This window comes from Coccinella septempunctata, chromosome 4 (assembly GCF_907165205.1).
Source record: "Coccinella septempunctata chromosome 4, icCocSept1.1, whole genome shotgun sequence".
Classification (NCBI taxonomy): domain Eukaryota; kingdom Metazoa; phylum Arthropoda; class Insecta; order Coleoptera; family Coccinellidae; genus Coccinella; species Coccinella septempunctata.
Window position 1 is genome coordinate 21530131 of NC_058192.1, and position 19591 is coordinate 21549721.

Below are 19591 nucleotides of genomic sequence, written 5' to 3' on the forward strand. Positions count from 1 at the left end.
CAGCTGTTTACAAAGCAGTGGTCCTCCCAACGCTCCTCTACGGAAGCGAAAGCTGGACGCCCTACAGGCGACATATTAAACAGCTCGAACAAACGCAACAACGTCATCTAAGACAGATAATGCACATAAGATGGTTCCACAAAGTTTCGAATGCAGAAGTCTTGCAACGCGCGAGTTGACAACAATTGAGGATGCAAGACACAAGACTCCCCAAAATAGCTCTATATGGCGAATTCACTGAGGGAGCCCGAAAACCAGGAGGCCAGTATAAGCGGTTTAAGGATACACTACATCAATCCCTAAAATCAGTTAATGCCAATCATAACTGGGAACAACTAGCGTTAGACAGGTCACAGTGGAGGTCTTTGGTACACAGTTATAATGGAGACTCGAGAAGGATACAGCGGCGGCCAGATCTGGTTGGTGACTATCCATGCCCGGAGTGTGGTAGGATATGTAGGTCACGGTTGGGCCTCTACAGTCACAGTCGCAATTAGCCCTGAAAAATTTATAAGTCTGTTCGCACCTTTTTTTTCTTTTTCCTTTCTCTTTCTTTTCTTTTTGTTTTTTCCTTCTTTCGTCTTTTTGTAGATTCATTCCCGGCAACGGGATACAGCAATGAATGAGTATACCATTTGTGTATCTTTATGTTGATGACATGATAATGCCCATTTCGAAGGATATATAGGGTGTCTCATTTAAAAGTGTCCACTTTCAATAACTCAACAACGAATCAGAATTTGTGAAAACACTCAGTCACTCAGACAGGTCTGCGATACAAAGCTTGTTTTTACTAGCAGAGTTGAAAATAAATAATTGTTGAAGACCTATCCTTGAGTTATGCTTCAGAAAACTAATGTATTCGATCGAATGAAAACTAAAATTAACAGTCAATAATGAATATTCAATTGATTAAATTCATAAAGATACAAAATTCACTTCGTTATGAGATTAATAGGATGTTAAATATCGACACGAGAGAAAAAATTATTGTCACCATCAAGAACAAAAATCCTCGGCAACCTGGATGATGCCATGCAATATTATTTGGCGAATTGAAGAATGAATCTTAAAGTTTACGCAGATATCGAAGAAATCATGAAATTCATTGTACAGGGTGGGAAAAAATTCGTTGACCACCGGGTCACGGTTTCCACCTTTTTTTGTTTATCTGAAAAAGAGCTACGAAATGTGTCATCCGTTCTTCTAGCTCTTATAGTTCTCGAGATCCTCTCAGTAGACAACGAATTTTTCCCATCCTGTACAGTGTTTACGCGAACTTTTAAGAACTGTCCAAATTAATGTGATACGGCCCTGCAAATCGGATGATATTTGATTGCACTTTTCTGGAACCTCATGGAAGCTATCTTCATTCCAAATTTTGGATAAATAGGTGACGCTGTTTAGGAGATAATATAGTGGTTTTAATTTCCATTCAAATTTGAAAAACACCCTGTAAATCAGAATCTGGAACTCTTAGATACTACATATGGGGGTTTTTCGTCACCCTCTAGGTGTTCTCTATCTCACATTAAAATGTTTCCCATGTTATCCGGGACATTCTTTATATTTTTTTGGGGTCAGGATGATGGTATATGAAAAGAAATAATCTCATCTTAGTACGTACCCGAGTTTGGAAAAGTATCTGTTTCTGGAGAGTCAATATGCCCTATATGCCCATTCAGATCTTCCCCGTCGCTATCTTTTCTTGGACAAAATGATTTTTGATCCAAGATTTCTGACGTTATACTCGCTTCTTCGTTAGAAATCGTCGACATCAAGCTGCTGTCTTCCTGGTTTTTATCACTTTCCTTTTCAGATTTTTGTACTTCAACACTTGGCAGACTGCATCTTTTCTCCGTTGCTTTGGGTATTTCCGATAATCTTCTTTGTTGTTGCATCACTTCCATAGCTTTCAGAGAAGAGCACGCTCCTGTGAGGATGTTGTCCGTTAAAGCGCAGCTCTCTAAACTGAAAAAGTAACATCGTATAGCACTCGTTGAATTGACTAAACAGTTTCAACCTCAAAAGAGACAAATTTCTGGGGCTGATAGAATTCATTCAACTTTTTTTTTGTTTTGATTGTCATACCTCGAGAAGTGACTAACCGATAAATCTCAGCTATAAATCGAGTGAGGATTTCCACAAAAAAAAAACACGAGACTAAAATAATTTCTGCAGTAAAATCGAACGCATCTCTCCTCTTACGCATGTAAAGGCCCATTTACATGCCTTATATTTGGCCAGAAAATCGCAACCAGCTATTATTCGTGAGTTGCAGCATTCACGTGTGAATAAAATGTTCGTGTATCGGACCATCACACATTACAATGATACTGATAGCATCGCAAAACGCCATGGTGGTGGCAATAAAAGGACAGCAACATCTCCGGAAATGATCCATAAAGTGAGATGTCGAATTCAACGAACTCCACAGCGAAGTGCAGCAAAAATGGCCGCATTGTTAATATCGCGTGACTTACTTACATATTGAAAACTAAGCTTGAATTGCTGCCTCTCAAAATGCAAAAAGTGCAATGTCTGAAACCGGCGCCGAAAAAAACTCGGTCGATCGAAAGAGTTGAAACGCTTTGCTCGAAACTCATGCTTTGCCGAACATCCTCTTTTCGGATGAGTTACCAAAGGACAATGTGCAGTAAAGAGTTGCTACAAGAGTGCAAGGACCACAGTACGTTATGGTTTGGGCTGACGTGACTGCCGAAAGTCGCTCTCCACTGATAGTTATCGACCAGGACGTCAGAGCTAACCTCTTTCTCTCTCCTCCCTTTCTCAAAAAGGTTTTGAAATCTGCACAGGACTTGGCTCCGTCCCATAAAGCTCGAAAAACTCAACAATTTTTGCGAAATGTACTTCCTCGCTTGATTTACTCACAACCGTGGCCTCAATATTCACTTGATCTGAACCCGTCGGATTTCTCCAATTGGAGTGCCTTCAAAAAACATCAGAGTTTAGAGTCGCTGAAAGAAAGTCTTCGCTGTGAATGGAATCGAATTCCTTAAGCCCACATTCGGCAGAATCAAGGATGCCATCCGAGCCAAGGGTGGACATATCCAACAATGACATGGTATTCTTAAACTTTAATATGTTTCCAACATTTTCACTAATTTTCTGATGAAAATATTTAAAATCGACGAAATAACAGATGTTTGAATTGATAACACTTCGAGTCAGCAGCCCTGTATATTTCACCCATCCCTCTCAACGAGACTATTTATTTATTTATTTATTTGACACTATAGATTTACGGGATAACGGGAAACCCCCTTTTATACAAAAAAATTTCATTATTATGAGTACAATTATACTATTCAATTGAAAATTAACCAATTCGACATAGGCACTTATAAATAAAATACATGAAGTACAATAATGTGACAGCACAACAATAATCATAAAACCAACATTACCACAAATAATAAACTAACAAAAATATTACTGCAACTCTCGCAATCCTTTAAGCACTTGTGATTTGAACGCGAAAAGGAGAACGAAAAAAATCCAAAGTTTTCAAGCGACAATTGACAACTCTCTCTGCGCCTGCTGGAAAAACATTGGAAACGTAGTTAGTCCTATGAGTAGCGATGCGAAACAAAAAAGTATTCCTAGTTGTTCTGCCAGGAACATTGAAACTAACCCTAGTTAGCATCTCAGGACTATCAATCATGCCATTCAGCAACTTAAACAGAAAACATAAGTCAAACAGAGTGCGGCGATGTTCCAGTTTATCAAGACCAAAAGAAACACGAGTCATTCTGGCATTTAAGTTGCTACCAGATCTATAATAATCTAGAATCCGTAAAAACTTATTTTGGACTCTTTCAACACGAACCATATTCCAAGCCGGACCTAACAAGCGAACAAAACAACAGCCTAAATGTTACAGATGAGAACCCGTATGAGTTACGACATACGAAACCCAGCGTGAGATATGCCCTGGAAAGTGATACCACGGATGTGCTCCCCAAAATCCAGCTGTCTATCCAGTCTCAAACCCAGATCACCAACCGAGCCGACCCGAACAAGCACCGTTCCATTGATGTTATAATGAAAGGCAACAGGTTCTCTACAACGGTGAAAGGTGATGGTCTTACACTTTGACACATTCAAGGCCAAGCAGTTGAGGACAGCCCAATCAAAAAACCTCTCCAGCTGGTCCTGCAATAGGAAGTTGTCACCCAGATGTCGAATCGGGGAGTACATTCTCATGTCATCTGCGAACAACAAAAATTTGCCCTTCAAAGCTTTAGCTTTACTCTGGTCATTTATGAATAGGTTGAACAAGATAGGGCCCAGATGAGACCCCTGAGGCACACCAGACGGCACTACAAATTCTCCGGAATGATACCCTCCATATCTCACTCTCTGGGTCTGACCGTAGAGAAATTGGCGCAACCGCACCAGTAGAGACCCAGAAATTCCTAAAGCAGCGAGTTTAGAAACCAACAAGTTCAAATTGACCCTATCAAAGGTTTTAGAGAAGTCCGTATATATTGCTTCAACCTGCATCCCAGCTTCGAAAGACTCAAATATTTCGTTTGTATAAAGTAAAAGATTTGTAGTGGTTGATCGTTTCCTTCGGAATCTATGCTGTTCATTAATGAGGATAGATCCGCAATTCCACGAAAGAAAGTTGTACATTAGGTTATCCAGAAGTTTAGGAATGGCAGACTGAACCGCCAACCCTGATAGTTTTCCATACTCGATCTCGAACCAGATTTAAAAATTGGAACCACAAAACTCTTTTTCCAAAGAAGGGGGAATCTTCCCAACAGCAAGGAGCTATTAAAAAACTTACAAATTGGCAATGATAACGTGCTGACACACTTTTTAAGGATGAAGTTAGTTAGGTATGCCATCACTCAACTTACTACATCGAACGAACATACCAACAATGTATTTCAGTCTTATTCATAAAAAGATAACCTTCGGAATAATGCATCATTCAATCTCTATTGTCATTCAAGATTCGTGAGGGGTTTCCAGCTTGTTAGAACCAAAAGATGAATGAAGGTTGACTTATCACGTCTTATTCAGTAAAAACCAACATACGGCAATATTTGGACTGCTTTATTTGGGGCACCCGATATTCAATCAATCGTTCCCAGTTGCGATAAGAATGGAAAATTCCCCATATTTTGGCTCATAAGGAAATTATTTTTTTCAAACTAGTTGATAAACTATGACACATTTTGAGCTTGTATTATTAGATTAAAAGTTAGTGCCACTCACGCTGCTTTTATTTGGCTGGCCCGTCTACTGTCTGCGAAATCGGGCGGAACTGGCAGTGTGTACAGATCGGTTTCCGTCAAGGGGGTGGAATCCCTCCTCACCTCTGGCATTGGAGATAAGCTCGCTAATCGAGCTGTTACAATAGAGCTAGTGGGCGAAGGACACGAACTGACGTCACTACTGGATCCTGATTCCAAAATTGGCGTCACCTGGTAAATAATAGAACATGTTAATTATCCGGTCCCATCAAAATTTTATCTCGAGTTGGTGTACCTTGAGTTGATCCATTCTAACGCTTTGCCTATCGAACTCCTCACTAGAAGAAGGTTTCAAATTTTTAGAAGTCTGTTCACTAACTACTTTTTCTGTGGATTCTACTAAGTTTCGTATGGCTTTTTTTAAGCTGTTAGCTCGATTTATTAAGGCATCTTTCTCTCTTTCAACGAACCTAGAAGTCCTTCGATGTTTTCTGAAGTTGGTATTGCTGAGGTCCTTCTCTGACTTTTCCGTTCTCGCTTTATCGAAGGAAATTTCGCTGTCGGTATCATCCTTGGATTTGCTCAAGTCCTCAGCACCTGAAAACCATTTTCAATTAAATTGTGATAATAATCGAATAGTTTCAAGATGAATTTTTTTTAATTCTCTGAGCTATTGTAACATGTGATGAGTAAGTATAAAAAAAATATCAGAAATTAATTGGATGGATAAGCCATACCTATACATTCACATATCGAATTAATATCACACCAACCAGAATAATAAATGAGAAAATCGAAAATTGAGACTTGTTGAGAAGAACCTCCAAAAAACCCTTTCAAAATATGCCCGTAGAACGGTAGAATCATCTATGACCATCATCCAATCTTTTTGTTGTTGAAAAGAAAAACTTTGGTCGGTGAAGACATTCATCGTCTTGGTGGATATGCTAAAATTAAAACACTCGAATATTCTAAGTATACAACAAAATAATAATAATAATGAAAGCAGCAAATAGCTTGGTCACAACTGAACCTATCCCAATAATACGCGGATTTTTCCAAGGAGACTTAGCCCACTATGCATGGGCCTGAATCCCTTGTCTCATAGATTGAATTCTACTGATTACGGATTTGCCATCAAGAGCAGCAACAAAGCTGTGATGAATCTGAATCATCTCCTTCACATGGACGATCAGAAACTCCTTGTATCTACTAAAAACCAAATGCATCAGATGCTGAAAATTGTCAACACCAAAAATTGGTGATAAAATATGTACCAACTATTTAGGTTAAATTAGGACTCGTGGTGTTACCTCACAGCAATTTTTGATTCAAGATTTCTGAGAGGGTATTATGCGAGCAAGCTGGATGAGTAGTATTTATTGAGACAATTTCGTTCATTTTTCTTCCACTATATTTATCACAAAAATAAAACTCTCTTCTTTATTCCAGTAAAACCCAGAATCAGCGCGAACAATATTTAGTATGAAATGAGTTATTCTATCGCACTTCGAGAAAACAAAAAAACAATGATTGATGAAGAATTATATCAGACCAGATGTGGCATTTTCAACCCTTAGGACACGACGGTAGAACAAAAGTTATACAACGCCTTTATTGAGTTTGATGTCTGGCAGAAGTTAGGCAGGTTTTCCTCGAATTATTCTCATTCTCTAAGCTCCAGACAAACGATGAATGATGGTGTTTGATAAGTGAAAACTTTCCCCCGAACCAAAATTCAATGATATACCTTGATTCGACTGCGGTTATATTCGTGAATGCCATCAAAATCTTCATTCATAGTTAATCGAGGTGGCTGAGTGATGTATGATATGTAACCTCTTGAAGAGTTGAAATTGTAGACCGATACATCTACTATTCTATCTATTCTATTTATGAATTGGACATAGAATACTTCAATACATTGTAATGGTAAGGGTCATAGAATGAGATGAATTTTCATGAAATTTTTTGCTCTAGATTATTTCCAGAAAGAAGAATTGCCATAGATAAAGGCAACCGGTGGATGGAAACGCATGGTTCTATTGTCTGGCCAGCAAGATCACCAGACTTCAATCGTTTGGATTTTTTCGTATGGGGTTATGTTAAAATTAAAATTTTCTTCAGTCATAAATATGGCTGATTCAGAATAGAGCGTCAGGAACATCATCAGAGACATTTCTCGCCTTATGCTGTTGAATACATAGAATTCTGTTGAACAAAGATATCGAATTTGTTCAATGAATAATGTTCTAGGAGTAAACAGCCAAAATCAAGCAATTTGGGATACCCTGTACAATTAGGGAAAAGATATTTATTTGTTTTTCAATTATCTGCTACCTCATTAACGAAACATCATTGATTTGACTCAAGTTAAAAATTAAACAACTTGTATTCGGAAAAACCAAATGCATTCAGTGTTACATATTTACAAGTCGAATACTAATTTATACCTGAAAAAAATACTTGTTTTATTATTTTTATCAACGCAACTGAAGACGAAGAATATACAAGCCAAATATTACAAAAATGTGTGGGTTGGTTCATAAGTTACGATTGATTGAAATAATGGGGAAAATGACTAAATCACCGTATATCCGAGTAATGAAGCAATATAGACCCAGACAGTCTTTGACTCGTACAAATATTTTAACAGTAGATTCTTGAGGTCGAAAGAAACGCTTTTTTCCTATACCATTTTTTCCTATTCGGCCCCCATAAAAGGTTTTCACAATGAGCTATGCCACCCCTGGAGGAACAAAGTTTCCTTCAGAATAACAGAAAAACAAGATATGACACTACATGTGTTTTAAACAGTGTTGCCTTCAGCCAAAGTAACCAATTCTTCAAATATCACAGATATTTTTTATTTTTGAACATCAAATTATTCGGAAATAGCGCATTATTCGAGAAAATATGATAAGAATACTTTTATTTCACAAATTTCAAATATTCATTAGATAGCGTCCAACTTAGTTTCGAGAGTTGAGTTCTTTGAATTTTTAAGATACGTAATGGCCATAATGAGAAAACTGAAAGAAGTTTGTGATATATCTTGTGTTCGAAAATGATTCATCACATAATTCTATATTTCGAAATTCATTTCATTCGATAAAACCGTTTGTGGGACAAAAGACGGGGCTGTTTTTCAACAGCCTGTATCTTTTGAACCGAGACAATTCGGAAAAATGATAAGGAAAAAAAGTGTTTCAATTCACCCCAAGAATCTACTGTTAAAATATTTGTACGACTTAAAGACTCACCCTGTATACCCTAACTGCCTAACTGTATGTGCATTTGTCAATGAATCACCCCGTATAAAATTTTGATGTATTTATTCTGAGATATTGAGTCGATGAAAGTCCGTTTAATGAAAAATATTCAAATAATTGGCCATGGGCGTTATGCTAAACCTGTCGCTCTGAGAACGAAGTTTTTAAATGGAAAGACGCCAGATAGGACAAAAAATAATACCCACCTACTGTCGTAAAATCTATCTGCCCACAAGTAAGATTTTGCAAGAGCAGAACCAGCTTTTGTTGCAGAGCTTCGCACTTCAAATTCAAAGTTTCATCCCCCTTCGTCAGGGGGCTGTCGTTCACCTGGCCGATGAATCCTCTCACAGTCTCACATAGTCTTTTCGCGGAATTAACGATCACAGTTGTTTCGTCAGACTGAAGAATATTTTGAATGTAAATCAACAAATTCTCCTCGTACTGACTAATTTGGGTGTGGAGTTGGTCCTCTATTTGCCCCGGAATTAGGGATAATTTAGGCATCGCTATGGTGCGTTCGTACGCCAGAATGCTCCAGCGATCTAACATTTTCGTACTCGCTTTCTCGTATCTCTCGAGAAGTTGTGGAAGATGGGCGTCGTCGTCGCAGGATGAACCCCAACCCAGCACCCTGGCCAAGTCGTTGCCTGTACCAAGGGGAAGCACAGCCACTTGACATTGTTTCTGAAAATAATGAGAACGGCGATATAATAATTACAAATTGTTAATCATATGATCCACAGATTGATCCACAAAGCGAATTAGTGATGTCTGCGGAAAGCTCATAAAAAATAATGGCTAATTACATTCGGATGCAATCAATATGAGAAACAACTATCAAAGTGTGTGAAATTTGGTTGAATTGATGAAGATAGATAATTTATTCAATATGAAAAGCCTAATATAAATATAAATTTTCCTAACAGACTGCAAACACACTATAACAATAAATAAATGAACTAACAAATACAAATACTCTGCTGAAACCTTCATTTCTTAATACTACCATGTGTTTTAATTCCACTCTTAAAGCCTTTCAATCTAGAACATTCCCTTATATATCAACGAACTCATGCTTCTACTATAATTTATTCTACTCAAGTAAAAATTGCAAGCAGTCCTTTGTCAGGTGCTCGTGTATATTCTCAGGAAAATCAATAAACTCCCAAAAATAGTCAGGTGCTGAGGCTTTCAAAATTGCATATATGAAAGCCAATGTTTAATAATATATTTCGAGCTTTACTGAAAGCGTCGTATGTATTGACAAAATGGGTAGGGCCGTCGAGAGGGTGGTAAAGACGGTACAAATTATCGGGGCCAGGGCTAAAGGGAGGCCCGGAGCTCGAGCAACCAAAGTTTCTTCATTGACAATTATAATCACATGAAACTGAATTGACAAAAATTGTGCGATTCCTTTCAATCTTATGAAACAACGATATGGACATTCAAGGTTGATTATATGCCATTACATAAGCAATCTTGAATCCATCAATCAGTACAATATTGTATACAGGACTGATTCATAACTATTGGGACATAGGCTAAGGGCATTGTTTGGACCAAAATATGGCGATGGGACCATATATACCTCAATAATATTAAATAAAATATTGCTGTGGAAAAAGATAGAAGGCGTTAAAGTTGAATATTTTTTTTCGTTTTTTTCACATAATTTCAGTGTATATTTTTTCATCCGTTTTTGAGAAAAACACAATTGAACAGTTCAGAGCATCGGAAGGGGATTTGAAGTAACGATTTATTTATTTTATTTATTTATTTCGACGATAATGCATAATTAAAAGCAATGAAACATTAAAAGAATAAACATAAATTAAATGTTCTATATGGCCTCCTCCGACTTCTATGCCTTTTCTTCTGTCCCCTTATAAAAAATTCAACTTTAACGCCCTCTATCTTTTTCCACGACAATATTTTATTGAGGTATATTTGGTCCTATCGCCATATTTTGGTCCAAACAATTTGCCCTTAGCCTATGTCCCAATAGTTATGAATCACCCTGTATACAGTATTGCCCTAGCTTAGCTCTACCAAGCTCTCTTTTCGTCTGTTCAACCAAGATTTTTCTGAATTTTTGGAGAATCACTGATCGTTGCTCGTTGCCACTACTTGCCAACCGAAGTTAACATTCGGTCAAATTCCGTTTCCCAATATAGTCATATCCTCAAGAATATTTTGTACTTCGCCGGTGACCGCAGCCCAAGCTGAAAGATCAGCCATCTTTCGAAGATAAAAATGTTTTTCGATCTACACGATGACTCAGGGACTCATCAGGTTTGTGTGACTAAAAATAAAAATTTTGTATGGTTTTTTAACAGCCTGAATTTTTTGAACCGAGCTGATTTGGAAAAAATTGTAAACTAAAAAAGGGTTCCTTCTGGCCTCAAGAATCTATTGTTAAATATTTGTACGAGTCAAAGACTCAGCCTGTATATGAAAAATTGCGTAACCCATTCAGGTAATGATTTAACACATCAAAATGCTCTAACACTCTAACAATGTGACATTTTGCCGATACATCCTACACATGCTTAATCCATGTAACCCCAAAATATGCAATTAATATAGTCAATCGTGATTTAATACATGCATCTGTAAATCGATGCTCATTCCGACTGAACTATTCAAAGTCGTATTCGGGTTCGGCTTTCTGACAGTCCGAGAATTGTTCTAGGACTGCGCAAAACTCTTGCGCCCTAGTATTAAATCCTCTGCGCAGTTCTAGAACCATCCTCGGACCGTCCAAAAGCCGAACCCGAATACAGCTCAAGTTAGTTCAGAGATATGTATCAGCATTACTACTTCCCCACGTGTGGTCAGCGTGCATTTCAATTTCATCCACAAGAAATACGAATACTTACATGCATATCTAATTTATCGATTTCAGAGAGCACCCAGCCAACAGAGCCATCGCCACTACAAACTAAAATACGGAATGGATCGAAAGGTCTGAAAAGTGTCAGGCCAAGTCTTGGTCCAGTTGATATGAGATCAAATACTTGTGCGGGATTCAGTAACTGCTTGAATCTTCGAAGGAATTTCACGCCTTGGTTATCCCCTGAAAATAAATTGTGGAGATTAATCACATTACTAGGACTTTTATTACAGTCTTAGAGTAAGATGCAAGATGGAACAGTAATAATATAAAAGGAGTTAAGAAGGGTTTTTATCTGTAGGACCTGGTATCATTGTAGAATTATTCACCGAATTGCATCAAGTTTACCAGAGAAAAATGTGTGGTGAACGTGATGATAGCGGAAGGAGAGGCTTCTTGATTATATTTTCGAAAAAATTATATATAGGAATAGGAACTGTTCCGATTCTACGAGTCAAAGACTCACCCTGTATACGCTACTTTTGTAGATTTTTTTCGAAAAATCAATGTTGAAGGATACATTTTACAAATGACTCTGGAAGTAATTTGACATATTCTGATAAGAAAACTAACCAAGCTCAGCAACGACAATATAAGTTTTTAATAAATGACAACATCGCAGTTGGCTTTGAGTTACTCCATGATGACGATTTTAGAATACAATCAGTTATAATAAAGACCCGATTATCGGTATGTTCATCAGTCCTATTGGAGACAAAAGAACTTTTCCTTTATGTGCGCAATTCAATTCACTGTGAATCGATGTTATTCTATTCAACAAAACTACAAGAAGGAAAAACCACTAGCACCGGCGCATACGCCAAGTTGTATTTACTGGATTTAACAATGAATGTTATTTTACATTTCTGCTTTCATAACTGAATTGGATAAGATGATGAAATCATTATGGTATCCAATCAACTTTAGGTTGGCAGAATTCTACTCCTCTCCAGATGAGCATTCTCACCCTGTATATTCTCCAGACGCTTCCCCTTCTCATTTCTGCTTCCAATGACGATTTGGCAGATCACTGGCTCACTTCTTTCGCAGAAAACAAAAATTGGCTCTCAACGCCCCAAAAGACCAGGAATTTTTTCAGATGGAATTCGGAAATTGCTTGAGCGGAATGATCGGCTCATTCATTTTGTTTTGAAATAAATGCATTTTTGGGCAAAAACACTAATAGTACTCCCAATACAAAATACTTATAATAGATTAAAATCGATTCGGTTTGGAAATATGTAGTCGTAAAATTACTCGGTATAATCACCTAGTTTTACACACTCATTTCAGTTTCCAAAATGTCACTTTCACGCACTGGTAGGATTCACTCCCCAGCTAAAGTTGGAAAGTGATTTTTCTCGCACTATTGCAGCAAAGTGATAGGTACTTTGTTTATTTTCATAATATTGTATTCTCATTGTTAAATATTATTATATTTATAGGGATCATTATTATATTGAAAGAGATTATATTTACTGATATGATTATTGAAATTGAAACCATGAGAGCGGTCTTAATAGACATTTATACAAATTTATCTTGTTCTTGATTTTTAATGCCGTATACACCGTTTCGTTTATTAAACGAAGACTAAGCTCTTTAACGGCGTTCAAGCATAGAATTCCTATGAAATAAGGTGTTTGAGAAATTAATCTCGTTTAATAAAACGGTGCATACGGCGATAAATGAAAGTGCCCTCGCACTTCAACACAACTACAAGAAGGAAAAACAACTAGCACCGGCGCATACGCCAAGTTGTATTTACTGGATTTAACAATGAATGTTATTTTACATTTCTGCTTTCATAACTGAATCGGATAAGATGATGAAATCATTATGGTATCCAATCAACTTTAGGTTGGCAGAATTCTACTCCTCTCCAGATGAGCATTCTCACCCTGTATATTCTCCAGACGCTTCCCCTTATCATTACTGCTTTCAATGACGATTTGGCAGATCACTGGCTCACTTCTTTCGCAGAAAACAAAAATTGGCTCTCAACGCCCCAAAAGACCAGGCATTTTTTTCAGATGGAATTCGGAAATTGCTTGAGTGGAATGATCGGCTCATTCATTTTGTTTCGAAATAAATGCATTTTTGGCCATAAAAACTAATTTGTACTCCCAATACAAAATACTTATAATAGATTAAAATCGATTCGCTTTGGAAATAGTCGTAAAATTACTAGGTATAATCACCTAGTTTTACACACTCATTTCAGTTTCCAAAATGTCACTTTCACGCACTGGTAGGATTCACTCCCCGGCTAAAGTTGCAAAGTGATTTTTTCGCACTATTGCAGGAAAGTGATAGATACTTTGTTTATTTTCATAATATTCTATTCTTATTGTTAATTATTATTATATTAAAAGGGATCATTATTATATTGAAAGAGATCATATTTACTGATATGATTATTGAAATTGAAACCATGAGAGCGGTCTAAATAGACATTTATACAAATTTTTCTTTTCCTTGAATTTTAATGCCGTATACACCGTTTCGTTTATTAAACGAAGACTAAGCTCTTTCGGCGTTCAGGCATAGAATTCCTATGAAAAAAGGTGTTTGAGAAATTAATCTCGTTCAATGAAACGGTGCATACGGCTATAAATGAAAGTGCCCTTGCATATATCAATTTTTGTAGCTATAAAAACAATCCTTTAACAACGTAGGAGATCATTATTTTCATGTTCGTTTCGAAAATTCGCAGGAAACACGCATAATTAACAGCATTTTCATACGCGTTCGAAGCTTTTTTTTTGCACCACTAGTTCTACCTATCTCTCTCTTAGTTCCTCGCGTTGCACATTATTATATAGCGCCAATATTGGAGGGCCCATTCATGTTTATAATTCACCTGCCTTAATCTTGAAGGAGTTATCCTTTTTATGATGTGGTTTATTTCGGGAGCCAAGCAGAGCTAGGAGAGTTATGAATTCGAAGAAGATCCTGACTCACGTCATCGTCAATATTATACCCATAGCCTTGATAATCGCGGAATTGATACCGTTGAAGTCTATTTATCTTTATTCCGGAAAATCAACGAAACTACCATCGAATTCGATACGAATAATCCAATTCAACCGCAAATTGGACTGATCCTCAAACATCAGCCTCCAACAGAAATTATGCAGATTGGTGGCGGAGGGATCCTGTCGGAAAATTTTATTTCCGGCTCAATTTCTGCAGATATCGGGATATTTTTAACATCGAAGGAACGTCGCGCGTCGGTCGCTCGGGTGAATCAAAAATCCCAGAATGGGGAGGGAAATTATACGCTGAGAAATTAAATTCTGAAGGATTTGTAGCGGGTAGAATTCACCAGTCAATTTAAGAAGAACGTAAATGTCGTCAAAGATCAGCGGACGTACATATTTCATTAGCGAAGACATTGAAACCTTGTGCGTTTCATGTGACATTCATTTTTGGTTCATTATTTCCTATTAGTCCAGGACGTGGGGTTTTTTTGAAATCAAAAGCTGGGGTATTAGCAATTTTTTATTAGTATGTTGTTGAGCTTGAGGGTCCTTATTAATTTTGATTTCAGATATCATTCAAGTTGTACACTGAAAATATGTGGAACTGCTAATTTCGAATTTGAATGAATCTCTCTATGAGAATTCTATTAGATCTGATGGAATTATTCAGAGAAATGTTGGACTAGAGGCTACTATTGATCCAAATGCTTCAACCAAATTGGGCGAAAATGATAAAGACGCCTAGTACAAATACTTGATTATCGAACAGAAGAAAATACCTACCTACTAATAGAAGAACTACGAGATAAAATTCTCATTCATTAAAACATTACAAGGTCACAGACTAACATCAAGTCCATTTATACAGGGTAAGTCTTTGATTCGTAAAAATATTTCAACAATCGAAAAAAACGCTTTCTTCCTATGCCATTCTTTCCGATTCGGCCCTGATAAGATAAAGCCATTTTGAGTTTTCATAATGAGCTGTGCCACCCCTAGAAAAACAAAATTACCTTCAGAATAACTAGCTGAATCTATAACACTACACATCTGTTGTTCTTTCAAACAGAGTTGGATTCAGCCAAAGTACCCAATTTCAAAAATTTCACAGATACTCTTTGATTTTTGAACCTCAAATTACTCAAAAACTGTGACTTTCGACTTCAAGAATCTACTGTTAAAATATTTGTACGAGTCCAAGACATACCCATCCTGTATATTCTATCGACTCAGAGGTCGCCAACATATCTTCGTCTTTGATGTGTCTGATGGTCTGAGTTTTTCCGCAATCACAGAGACGAAATGGTTGTTTGCCCCATTTGTATAAGGAGTAGGCACATCTGCCATGTTGGGTTCTGATTCTATTCTACGTTGGCCATGTTATACGTGGAAATTCAAAAACCTAATTGAATATGGCTAACATAATGCTTGTATTTGAGGCTATTTGCTAATTATATTCTCTCAGCAGTTTCGTCTTCCAGTTATGCGGAAGACCCTGAATAAGTGAATAAATAAAAATATTGTTTTTTGATCGAAATAGTCTTGCATTCGATAGAACCAATCGGCATAGCCGATTGATTGTAATTCTATTGTAATTGTATTCTTCCGCAAAACAATGATTTGTTCTACTCAATACTAGTAGCACGTCTAGTTTATTCATCATTTGTCTTATCAACGGATTGTTTTGCTCTGGTTTTTTTAATTTTTTTGGTTACAAATTTTCTGGTAGGGCAAGCATTGTTCTAGTGCTTCATTAAAATTGTTTCAAACATCTCATATTGTTTTTTTACTTCATTTTCTGTGATATTATACAAGTCCATCCAATTTTCATTCCTTAGAATTGTTTTCAACTTTTTTGAATTTTTTTCTGTCAGTTCTCTGCCATATGTAGTATTTTTAGTAGATTTTGTTGTTTTGAAGGACAGGGGCTGCATGGTTTGAAATATGGATATGCAGTACCTATACTTCATTCACTTTTATTTTAGCAGTCGGTTGGCCATGGAAATTTGACACATTTCACTCTGTATAGTACGAAAATGTGGGGTTATGAAGCTTGTCAAAACATTTTTGGGTTTTAAATCAACGCTATGTTGCCCGTTCTACGTATAAATGTTTCGGTTATAACGTATTTTATCACAATGTCGAATTTCTTCGGAAAATATGTGACGAACATAATTGAAGTTTATACAAACTGATTGAAGGCATACCAAATCCAGTTATTTGCATGGAAAATACAAGAGATCAGTATAATATCATAATATGCACTAGCTTGAGGAGAGTTAATGTTAGTTATCTTCTTTGGCTTACATAATTTGTAGATTTCAAAAATATTAACCCGAAGATGAAATGCATATGATTCAGTGGTTGGGAATGGATATATCCCGAAGGAATTAACAGATAATTACAGGAATGTTAAATTCTTCAACAAAAACCATCTTGCATCGATATAAGTGAAAGGAATTGTAGGAAATTTCAAGTTAAGATGAATTTCACCTTTGAACAAAAATTTCACATGAATAAACAAGTAACAGGGCAACTTGCGCGTATTTGTGGCTATTCATCTTAATACATTGATGTAATAATAATAATTAGGTATTTATTAGTACCTTAAGAAATTTACATTGTTTAGGACAAGTCAAATGAAAAATAGAAAAATCCATTTTAGGGAACTTATTCTCCGATGACATTTATCGAAAATCCTGCAGTAAACTTTTCGCATTAATTCACTAAAACATGAAATTCTCAAATGCCACCATTTTTTTGGGTCTCCCAATAGAAGGAAATTCTTTGTCATCCTCTTCATTCACAATCTTTCTGATTGTGGAAATATCCAGATGAAATATAAGTCGTTTAGATTCAGATGAAACATTATATAAATTCTCTTACATTGAATATGTTCGCTACCGTCTGACGTATTGTGGATTTTAGAATATCAGGGTATAACCATTCGAATGAGCGGACCTGAATTTTAAATAGCACTTCCTGAAAACCTGTCTCTTTTTTCAATCACCTTCGGCATTTTCGTAATAAAATTGATATTAGTTGTGGCAACGGCGTTATTATCTATGGGCGTTATGACATTAACGACATTTCATGAGTGCCAACCTTACTCCGTTCCAGTTACAAAAACTTGAGAAAATTATTTCATGGCCAACCGACTGCTAAAATAAATTTGAATGAAGTATACCTTTGTTTCATATGGTACTTGTAAGTTAGTGTAGATTCCATCATTACATGTTGCAGATATAGGTACTCGTTATTCTTATAGCTTCAAATATTTTTTGTTTGATGTTGAATGAGTTGAAAAAGGGTTAAAAGTTTTTCTTTTTTCGTGGACTGTTCTAACATGTCTATGTTGAAGTCTCCGACAATTATGATTTCAGTAACTTCTCTGCATAATTTATCCAGTTTTTGCCAAGTATTTTTATTGATTCTTGGGTATTCCAATCATTGTAGGCTGTTATACAAACTATTTTTCTCTTTCCCATTTTAACTTCTACAGCTGCCAGTTCACATTTCCTTTTTTTTGACATTTCACTAAAACCTGTGATTTCTTGTATAGATGACAACCCCCCTATGCTCTCCTTCACTTCTGAAAACATGAGCCTTCATTGAGAAATCTGCTAGTTCATAATTCATTAGTTGGTCTCCAGATTTCCAATGTTCTGTCATACAAATTATTTGAATATCACTACTTTCATTTATAAGTTCTTCTATTTGTTCTATAGAATTTTCGATGGATCTTAAATTTTGGTGAATTATTTTGATGCAGTTTGGTTCAATTCGTTTTTCGTGATCTCTCTTCTTTGGTTGTTATTTTGGTATTCAGATATTTCCATTTTATTAATTGCGCTGCTCAAGGACTGTACATTCTGCGTAATTAATTATAGAATTATAGAAAGCTGCCTTTATGATATGTTAGAATGTTCAAAGCTAATCGGGTTTCATTATGTAAAAAATATGAATACTAAAGTAAACAGTGCTCAATACTAATTGAAAGAAATTTAATTCGAAAATGCTTTTTTCGAATAACAATGAAAGGGATACTGGGAGGTGTAAACACCCTGAATAATGAATATTCAGGGTCGACCTGAAACTGTGTACCTCGAACATTCAGGCTCCATTCCATTGGATGATGAATGACTATCTCTTGTACGGTTAACACAACTATCCAAATTGAAAGCCTAGCAATACATCATTCCGTTTTTGGTTTGTTTCCTTCCCTCGATCGGTTCTAGTTCAGGTTTCGAGCGAGGGGGATGTTTACAATTTCCGATTCCGAGTAACAGCGCGGGGTATATTTCTATATTGCTATCTGTGCTGAAGCACTAATCTATCATAATAATATTTCAGTACCAACGAATTAATTCACGTTCCTCATTTATCTTCTCGGTCTCGTATTTCTTCAATTTATTTGCTGCCTAATTAGCTTCGTTATAAAATGAAATGGAGGAGAATGATTTAGCGTGAGCTCGTGGAAGGTTTTCTCAAGTTTTCATCGTATACAGTTTCGTGGAAACATAACACGGGATGTTTTGATCGATTTCCATTAATGAACACCTGGGGTCTATGTCCGTAATTTTTCGGAATATTAACATGACTTTTATTAATGCACTGGAAGTCCCGCCATAGTGAGAGAATATTTAATAATAGGAATCAAAATGAGAGATCATATATATTTTGCATAACTGTTTCCGTTTATGAGATACAGGGCGATTTTGTAAATTGATACTTTTCGGACCCCTCTCTTATCTCCGAAGTTATTAGAAATAAAGCTGAGCTAAAAACTACGTCTGATACAGAATTATGCGTAGGATCCAGTGGCGTACTCAATTTTTTTTCGAGGTATTGCTTTGAAGATACGACACAAATCTATATTTTTTTCAATGGAACACCCCGTATTTTATTACTTCGTTGTATGATGTATAATACTATATAGGTAGGATGTCCAGAAATGCTAAAAAACACTAAAATATCACATAATGATGATCTGCTAGTGGACCATGGAATTCCCATATGAAAGATAAATCAATTGGATAATTTTCATTTGTGATTTCATTCAACACAATTAATTCGCATTTCTGTAAAAGTTTGACTATTCCACAGTTCCTTGACAGCTTGAACATTTGATTTTAATTTTTTCGAATATCGAAGGCAACTTCAGTTTTTAGAGCGCTATTCGAACACCTTCCAAAAATTTAGTAGCTATTT

At 36.3% G+C, this 19591-nt stretch overlaps 1 protein-coding gene across 4 annotated transcripts in view; it reads right to left on the reverse strand.

The window, feature by feature from the left end:
* Positions 1-19591, reverse strand: part of LOC123311413 (diacylglycerol kinase eta) — a 183524-nt gene that overhangs the window by 14101 nt on the left and 149832 nt on the right. For 3 of the 4 annotated variants that reach the window (XM_044895333.1, XM_044895334.1, XM_044895336.1), the window contains 5 exons: positions 11383-11579; positions 8707-9187; positions 5524-5825; positions 5251-5459; positions 1628-1971 (listed from right to left, as the gene is read on the reverse strand). In XM_044895333.1, coding sequence (XP_044751268.1) covers positions 1628-1971; positions 5251-5459; positions 5524-5825; positions 8707-9187; positions 11383-11579 — 1533 coding nt within the window. The remainder of the gene's footprint in view (positions 1-1627; positions 1972-5250; positions 5460-5523; positions 5826-8706; positions 9188-11382; positions 11580-19591) is intronic. The other variant, XM_044895335.1, reaches the window with a different exon arrangement.